Genomic DNA, 9,457 nt, shown 5'->3' with positions numbered 1-9,457 from the left:
GTAGACCAGGCTGGCCTTGAACTCAGAAATCCGCCTGCCTCTGCTTCCCAAGTGCTGGGATTATAGGCATGGGCCACCACTGCTCCCTTTATTTTTTTTTAATGTCCGGTCTCACTACATGTCTCTGACTGTCCTGGAACTTACTGTATAGACTAGGCTGGCCTCAAACTTGGAGAGATCCTGCTTTTGCCTCCCACATGCTGGGACCACGCCTGGATGGTGTGCCATTCCTCTGGAGAGTCATTGCTTTGGCCTCTGCCTGGCAGCCCTGTTCTGAGTAACCTGGTGTAGGCCCAGCTGGAAGATCTCAGGGCATCTCCAAGTGCCTTGATCTCAGTGTGCAGTCTTTTACTCCTTTCAAAATGAAGAATAGGAATCGCTATGAGGACCAAGGACAAGCCCTAGGTCAGAGTTATTCTGAACACCAAACTTTACAGCCCTGTGGCAGCTTAGACGTCTCTAGGTGGCTAGGGAAAGTCTAGCTGGGCACTGGGCATCCCTGTACCCTTCAAGACAGGAACCACCAGAGTGGCTGAGCAGGGAAGCTATCTGAGGCCTAATGAGAGCGCTCTTGCTGTGATGGGATTAGGCAGGGGTGGGTGTTTGCTGGCCCCCAGTCTGTGCCTAGCTCTTCCCAGTTGTGAATGAATGGTATGTACACTGGCTGAATCTGGCTTTTTGTCACCAGGTGGGAAGGGACAGGCTATTGAATATCTATCCCTGAAGCTGAGTGAAGGGAAGGGACTGTTCAGTTTTCTGTTGTAAGTAACATTATAGGCTAGATGAGTCATAAAGTGTGTTTATTTTGGCTCAAGGACCTGGATGAATTTAATGATAGCCGTCTTTCAACAGAGGTCTGAGGTATAGGGTACCTCAGTGATTGTTGGGTGGGGAGAGGACAGAGAGAGGAGGAGGGAGGGGGATGGGGGAATGAAAATGTATGGGTTCTGTTTTCTCTTTAAAGCCATGGACTGACAAGGAGACTTTCTTACAACCTCGTTTGATCATAACCACCAAACTTGAAGGCACAGCACAATGGATTGAATTTTCAGTCTACTATCCTCTAGGTGTCTGGGGGTTGCTTCAACACATGATACCACAATGAGATCACTGTGGGACCACAGAAGAAGCTAAGTTTCCAGCTGTGTAGAGGTCACAGGTCATTAAACAGAGGCCTTCAGTTGGGGAAAGTGCTACTGGATTCTTCTGCTTTTATTATTATTATTTATCTTTTATTTTTTTCTGTGACAGGGTCTCTGTAGCCCTGGCTGTTCTGGAACTTGGTGTGTAAATCAGGCCGTCCCCAGAGTCACAGATCCACCACCTACTTGTCTGCCTCCCAAGTGCCTCCCATCAGGCCCTGCTTGCTTGGTTATTTTAAAAGTGGAAGAGACATGTCTGTGGGGTGGTAGCAATGATCCATTAGTAAAAAGCTTATGACACTGGGATTTGAGGGTGTCCTGTCCAGGCAGCTGCTACTTACACAGCACAGACATTTCAGGATGGGCAGGGCTGCAAGGTCCAAACACTAAGGCTCTTGGGGCTGTTTTCATGTGCTTAGGATGGTGACTGGCTACATGGTACAGACAGGAAAGGACTGGGCTGAGGACAGAAGCTGAGACAGAGTGGACTTGCTGGGCAAGGTCACTGGGCGAGGGAAGGACTGCTAGAGGCTGAGGGCTGGGAGAGACAAAAGGTCTGTGTGGCTGGGTTCTGCTAGTGTGGGCTAAGTGTGCCTTCAAGGAGCTGTGGAAGGAAAGGGTGTGATAGGTGAAGGCTCAGGTTTGGGGCTGGTGAGGTTGAATTTTACAATAGGGTTGGACCAGGGATTGGGCACTGAGGCTTGTGAACCTTTTGTCTATAAAAGCTTTATCCTTGCAAAGAGTAACTCTGGGACATGAGTTCCCTGAATGGGTGACTTTATCAGGTCTTTTTCTTTCTTATCCCAGAATGGGACTCTGGGCACCAGAGAGTTTGATAGATCAGCCTCTTGGAAAAGTAACTGGCCAGCATTGGGCTTACCTAGAGATTACCCTGTCCCTTTCTTGCTGGGCCTGATCAGCTACCACACGGCCCAGTATCCTTCCTGGGTCAGAAAATAATAGACTAGAAAACCAAGGTTTCTAAGAGCCCTCTAGAACCTGGTTGGTCAGCTGTCTGCACTGACATTTTACGTGGTCTGTGAAGTGTAGAGGGGTGGGGGTGAGTAATGGTTGAGGCTGAGTTGTCTAGAGGGATCTAGAAACACTTGTCCACTCTGGCCACTCTAAACTTTGTGGGAGTTCTGCAAAGTTCAGAATCCCAGGCTGGCCAAGGAAGCAACCAGCTCCCTTTCAGAACAGGAGGAGTCTGGGGCGTGTCCCTTCCTGCATAAATGTGCACAGAGGTGGGCAGGGCTACAAGCAAACAGGTTGCCATGAAAAGTCTAAAGCTTTTCTGTCTCCCAGTTCTCGGCCAAAGAACATTTCTAAATCTGCTCTTCCCACTCTACAAGGACTCTGAGCCATAAGGGGTTCTATCCCTAGCTCTAGAACTTCTGTTTCTTGGGTCTTGCCCTATGAGAAGTCCAGCTGAATGGGCAAAGGGGTGGCGGTTCGGAAGCAGAGAAGAAAGGGATTAGAGTCACCCAGCTGAGCAAATGACTTGCTTTTTACTATACTTTCCTAAAGCTGGGAGCCTCAGTGGGGTCTTAGGGTCCCTTCCTCAGTTTTTCCGAGTCAGGGAAAGGAGGATCCTGGCAGAGAGGGCAGACTGAGCTGTCAGGAGTCCGGGGAACCTAATGGATGAGCTGCTGGACGAGCTCCTCCCTCTGCCCTGGATAGGGGTTCTGGGCCGGTCAGCCAGACCTTCCCCCCCACTGGTGGATCCGTTCAGGCCAAGCTCCGCCTGCTGGCACCCCTGACTCACTTCCTTTCCATCTAAGCGGAAACCTCCCTAGAGCGTCCTCTGCTCCTGTCCCCGGGGACCTGCAGGAGTCCCTACCCCTTCAAGCCTAAGCTGGGCCAGCTAGACCCTGGCCCACCCACCTCACCCTTTGGGTGGAAGACTAGTATTTCCTGCTTCCTGAGTTGCTGGCTACTGGCCTTGGAAGGGAGTGTCTGAGCTGGGGAGCCCGAGCAGCCGCAGGTAGGGGATGATATGGAAAGATCCAGGCCAGCCTCCTCATAGTCAAGGCTCCAATCCTTCCCTGGCTCTTCTTGTTGATTTTTCTGCTCTTGTGTTCTCTGGAAGGATGCCGAGGGACCCCAAATTTGGGCTTGATGGGAGCTAAGGGTGGGAGTGGGTTGAAAGGCCTAGGTTGTGACTAGGGACAGTGTGTTATAGACCATACTCAAAAACATGAAAGTTTGCACATTCCACCAACTGTCCTAAGTATGGGGAGAGTCTCAACTCTTAGGGGTACTGAGTCCTCTGGGACAAGGGGCCTACTTGGGACCTGTAAGGCCTTTGACAGTCTGATAGGTGCTGGGTTTATATGTGCAGGGTCCACTTTGACCATTCTGTTCCCCTAATCAGTGACAGTATAACAACGAACCTTCTGTTTATTCCTCCAAGAGGGAAGTCAACGGTCTGATAAATTATACACCTCACCCCACCCCCGCACTTCCTCAAGGCCTAAGCCTTTTCTGAGAGGACCCAAGAGATTTGCATGCGTTGGGGCCCTCCTGCTGAGAGCTGGGCTTCCTGGTTAGAGCAGCTAGGCGAGGCGGGGCCAGTATTTGGCCGGAAAGCACCTTAAGGAACCCCCAGAGGGTAAGATCGGGGACTCAGGAAGTCTTCCCATTTTCCTTATTGCAGAGAGGGGAACTGCATGCCCAGCACAGGTCCTGAGCCATGGACCGCGGCCATCGTAGCCTAGAGCCCCAGGCCAAGGGACCATGTGTGATAGCTCCAGTGCGCGCTGCACTCCGTCTGCGCCGCCGAGTCTGCGTCCTGCGCAAGAGGCGCCTCTTGCAGCCAGGCACTGAGCCGGACTCTGGGACGGGGCTACTTGGGCCCAGCGGCAGCTTAGGGACTCTACGTGCCGACCTAGACCAACCTAAATTCTTCACCTTCGATAGCCTGACGGAGCTTTCTTCTAGGACACCCCGCAAGAGGCGCAGGCGTAGTCGGGTAGTGCTCTATCCGGAAACCTCACGGAAGTGCCGACCCCGCACAGAGCGGCAGAGTCGTGCACAGCGTTGCCTGCTGCTTCTTGTAGCCATTGTGGGGTTCCAAGTTCTCAACGCCATTGAGAATCTGGACGATAATGCACAACGTTACGACCTCGATGGGCTGGAGAAGGTGCTCCAACGTTCTGTGTTTGGCCAGCCAGCTGCTGTGGGCCGCATCATGGCCCTGCTGCGAGACTACCTGGCTACACATGTGCATAGTCATCCCTTGCTCTTGGCACTGCACGGGCCCAGTGGTGTAGGCAAGAGTCACGTGGGGCGCCTGCTGGCCCGTCACTTTCGCGCAGTGCTGGAGGATGGTGCTTTGGTTCTGCAGTACCACGCGCGACATCACTGTCCAGAGCCACGTCCGGTTCAGGACTGCCGGAAGGAGCTGGCGCAGCGTGTGGCAGATGTGGTGGCACAGGCTGAGGCCGAGGAGAAGACCCCTCTCTTGGTCCTGGATGAGGCTGAACTCCTGCCACCTGCGTTGCTGGATGAGCTACACGATCTCCTGCAGCCACAGCGCTCGCATCATTTCCACAATGCTATCTATGTACTCCTAAGTGGCGCTGGTGGTATAGAGATCACACACTTTGTGCTGCAGAATGCATCACGGATGTTGCCCCCACTCCGCCACAGTGCAGGCAGTACTCAGACTGAGGCATCTCCAGCGGAGGAGGAGTTACACACCAGTCTTCGAGAACTTCTGGCCCGAGAACACCCTCTGTGGCACACTGCAGCCATCGTGCCCTTCCTGCTACTGGACAAGCCAGATGTGGTCAATTGCTTCAGAGAGGAGATGGCAGGGGAGGGCTTTTTTCCTGAGCAGGCACTGGCAGAACATCTGGCAGAACAGCTCAGCTACTACCATGTTGCTGGACATGAATTTGCCATCACTGGCTGCAAGCAGGTCGTAGCTAAGGTCAACCTCCTACAGCAAAAGCCTGCACATGCTAGACACTAGCCAGTGGGCCCAGACATTTGAACTGTTGAAGAAAACAGGAAGGATGTCAGGTGACTTGTGACCCCCAAGCTGGTTCACCCCAGGAGCTAGGGAGGCTGACTACAGTGGCTCAGCTCTAAGCTCCACTTCCTCTTCACCCCGAGCTTTGAAATTCCCTAAAGTCAACAGGAAAGCAGCTACCTTCCTATGTGGAGTCTCCCCCACACCCCCAGCTCCCACTATGTCCATCATGTCCCAGGAACATGTGATAGGGCCTCCCATAACCCTAGGAGGTAGCCAGGGTTATGATAGATTGTCTCAGAGGGTGTGTGGCCGTGGTAGGATTCTGGTCCTTTGGAATATGTGGCAGCCTCTGTGCTTCTCACAAACTCCCAAGCACCCCTTGAATGCCTCCTTAGCTTAGAGGCCACGAGGTGGGGAATGCTTCTCTAGGCCTGCTTTAGAAGGCAGTAGAATTGTTAGATGCCTACAAGCCAGTGAGTAGATTTAGTGGAATTCTTCAAATGTCCTGGAGCATGGACCTAAGGGGAGACCCACCCTCTTGAAACTGGCTGCCTGTTTGCCCCAGAGACAGACATGTAGAATGGCTTTGGAATCAGCTACAAGGTTCAGGGTCCTGCTCACCAGAACAGATTAGAGAGGAGGGTCCTCTACCTCCAGGGAGATGATGTGTCTCCACCGGCCCTGGGAGATCTCCTGGCTCAGTTTTCCCAAGAAAGGTTCACTGGACTCTAGTCAGTTCTACTGTTGAGGAACTCACTCCTTGTACTGACCCCTTCCAGCCCCTGGCTCTGGAGTGACAGCAGTTGAGTCCACAACAAACAGTGGGAGCAGTGGAAGTGAACTGTGCTTTGAGGCTGGCTGGCTATTTGTAGGAAGCAGGAGGCCCAGTGGGGTGGGGTCAGATGGGCAGGTGGCAACCCTTTGCCTGCCTGTGCTGTCCGGTTACCACAGTTACATGTGGGTGAGGTTCCCTGTGGCCTTTCGCGTCCTAGGTTCAACTTCTCCATTTGCGTGGAATTTGCAAGGTGGGAGGTTTCTTAGTACTCTGGCCATGTCTGTGCTGCCACCTGGTGGCTGCACCTAGATTTTGCCTGTGAATGCTCATCATTCTGGGTTAGAAAGTGGCACATCTGAAAGTATGGCTTGAGGACACACAGGAAGTGGTAACACTAGAAGAGATTAGAGAGGAGGAGCCCCTCAATGGGGGTGATATGCCCCCCCCACGCTTGGGGAGACCTGCTGCAAAACCACCCAGGCTCAGGTTTCCCTAGACAGGATCACTAGCAGGCTCCTGTGGAGGTCCCGTTTGGCGTGCATGGTCTGAGGATCTGTGTGTGCATGCCCTGCTGAGTGTGGATGCTGTCTAGTTCATGCGAGATGATGCCAAGAAGGCCCCCAGAATTGTCACCTGAAAACCTACCTGGAAGTGTCCCCTACCCAGCTAAGTGTTGCTTGTAGTCATTCACTTAACATCTACAGGGCATTGAATTAGTGAGGATCCAACCCGTGCAGCATTTTCTCTTTATTTATTTGTAAAGCCGTGCACTTCTAAAGTAATTTCATTAAGGCTAATTTCTGGTCTAAAGAGGCCTGTACAGTCAGCACTGAGCAGGTTGCATCATGCCCATGAATAAACCTCTGCTCAAATCTACTGTCTTGTCTTTTCTGTCTATGAATTGAGAAAGGGATACTGAAACCTGTCAATGGTAAATTCACCAATGTCTCTTTCTAACCATCTAGTAATTCCTGATTCTGGAGACAGGTATGGTGATATGCGCCTTTAGTCCCAACACTCAGAGGCAGAGGCAGGTAGATCTCTGAGTTCAAGGCCAGCCTGGTCTACAGAGCGAGTTCCAGGACAGCCAGGGCTACATAGAAAAACCCTGTCTCAAAAAACCAAAAAAAAGGGCTGGTGAGATGGCTCAGCGGGGAAGAGCACTGACTGCTCTTCGGAAGGTCATGAGTTCAAATCCCAGCAACCACATGGTGGCTCACAATCACCCGAAATGAGATCTGACCCCCTCTTCTGGTGCATCTGAAGACAGCTACAGTGTACTTACATATAATAAATAAATAAATATTTAAAAAAAAAAAAAAACAGAACAAAAAACCCAAAATGACAATTTGTGTTTTCAGACAGGGTTTTTCATTCGTAGCCCAGGCTCATCTTGAACTTTTGAGCCTCTTAAATGCTAGAATTATACTTGTGTACCATCATGCTGACCAAATGGATTTTATAGGTTTTGATATTTGAGAAATTCTGGAGGGAAATGTAGCAGGTAGCTGAAGTTCATAGCTCAGCCAGCAGAACTGAGCAGGAAGTGTGCAAATAACTATTATGTCTTTATTCTTTTGACATAGACTTGCTATGAGATCCTAGGTGATCCAGAACTCAATTTGTTTCCTCTTTGTTTTTGAGGCAGGATCTTGCTATATAACCCAGGCCTACCTTGAACTCCTTATAGCCTAGACTGGCTTCAGACTCGGAATTTGCATCAACCCTGCTATGATCCACAAGCAGGAAGCAGAGAGCATTAGCTCCAAATGAAGCTCTGGTGACATACCTTGAGGAAGTCACACATCCTAATGCTTCCCAAATAGTTATACCAAAAAGAGACCAAGTATCCAAATGTATGAGTCTGAGACGGCTACTCCCACTCAAACCACCATCCATAGATTCTATCAAAACAGATGTGGAGACAGAAGCTGGAAGAGAAAATCATTTTATTCAAGTCAAAGTTTGGGAAATTGGAGTAAGAGTTCCATCACAGAGGGAAAAACTTCCATTTTCCAAAATGGAAATTTATCAAGGTGTTGGTGGGTGTGAAAGGTGAAAGATTCCATCACTGGGCAAAATTCTTTGTCTTCAAAGCATGTTTTTTGACCCCTTGAACTGTATGTAATCTGGAGGGCAGAAACCTGTCTTAAAGCTTTAGGTGTCATCTCCTTTGTCTTCGGAAACATTAATTTTAGAAGCGTGAACAAGGACTGTTAAAGGAGACCTGACAGCCAGCCTCCTGAGAGTCTGAAAGAACACACTGAAAGAATGCTGGGCTCCAAGGCATTCCATAATTTTAAAACAATTGCCTTGGGTCATTTCATTTTACAAAGCAGAATTTGATTACATTTTGAGAGCTACAGAGGGAGGCAGGATGACTCAGCACGTGTATATATTTGTACATACCACCACCTGCCCTGCACTACCCACAAGGCACATGCCTGTAGATAAGAAGGTGCCATATGAACATACCAATGTATTCAGAAAAATAATGAATTAATGACTACAACCAGATTAAGGAAATATGCTCCACACTCCAGAGTCACATAAAGAGGAGGATGCTTATACCACAATGACAAGAGCTCCACTCGACCCATCAGCTGAACACCCACGGGGTCATGGAACCAGCAGACAAGGAGCTCTGGCTGCCACCCATTCAGCCTAGACCTGTACCTTGCCTCTGAAGGTCTGCTCCATCATGGGACTTGACTCAAAACCACGCTGAGCTTGGGTTTGTGGTGGTGTCCCTCGCAGCTCTCTAAGAACTTTATCTACCACCTGCCCTCCAACTTGGAGATTCTCTTTGTAGCCTCTTTTGTCCCCTTTGTAGCCGTTCTATAACCTATATTTGTATGTAGATATAATTACCATATGATATATAATGTTTGGTCTGAGATTAATACATGTCTTAGTCAGGGTTTCTATTCCTGTATTCTATTCATGACTGCTGGGCAGTGGTGGCACACGCCTTTAATCCCAGCACTTGGGAGGCAGAGGCAGGCAGATTTCTGAGTTCGAGGCCAGCCTGGTCTACAGAGTAAGTTCCAGGACAGCCAAGGCTACACAGAGAAACCCTGTCTCGAAAAAACAAAAACAAAAACAAAAAAACCATCATGACCAAAAAGCAAGTTGGACAGGAGAGGATTTATTCAGCTTACACTTCCACATTGCTGTTCATCACCAAAGGAAGTCAGGACTGGAACTCAAGCAAGTCAGGAAGTAGGAGCTGATGCAGAGGCCATGGAGGGATGTTACTTACCGGCTTGCTTCCCCTGGCTTTCTTATAATATCCAGGACTACCAGCCCAGGGATGGCATCACCCACAGGGGGCCCTCCCCCATTGATCACTAATTGAGAAAATGCCTTACAGCTGGATCTCATGGAGGCATTTCCTCAAGGGAGGCTCCTTTACCTGTGATAACTCCAGCTTGAGTCAGTTTGACACACAACAGCTAGTACAATATGGTATTAGCATAAATGTGTTTGTCAGTGGTCAGCTATCAAGGGAAATCAGGACGACTTGGAGAATTGCGGCTACTGTAACTGACCTAGTTTATG

At 49.9% G+C, this 9,457-nt stretch overlaps 1 protein-coding gene across 3 annotated transcripts in view; it reads left to right on the top strand.

Annotated features, from left to right (window-relative positions):
- Positions 1–8,886, top strand: part of Tor4a (torsin family 4 member A) — a 10,136-nt gene extending 1,250 nt beyond the window's left edge. The window contains exons 1-2 of one of the 3 annotated variants that reach the window (XR_004118472.1): positions 2,881–3,126; positions 7,545–8,886. Coding sequence is in view for 2 of the 3 variants with exons in the window: in XM_031369295.1 (XP_031225155.1) it covers positions 3,835–5,118 (1,284 nt within the window). In the remaining variant the exon portion in view is untranslated. Of the gene's footprint in view, positions 1–2,880; positions 3,127–3,798; positions 6,773–7,544 lie in introns of those variants that run through there. The other 2 variants (XM_031369294.1, XM_031369295.1) reach the window with 2 other exon arrangements.
- Positions 8,887–9,457: the final 571 nt, after the last annotated feature.

Source organism: Mastomys coucha, unplaced genomic scaffold (assembly GCF_008632895.1).
Source record: "Mastomys coucha isolate ucsf_1 unplaced genomic scaffold, UCSF_Mcou_1 pScaffold15, whole genome shotgun sequence".
NCBI lineage: Eukaryota > Metazoa > Chordata > Mammalia > Rodentia > Muridae > Mastomys > Mastomys coucha.
The sequence above is the reverse complement of the archived record's forward strand: the minus strand, read 5'-3'. Positions and strand labels throughout refer to the sequence as shown.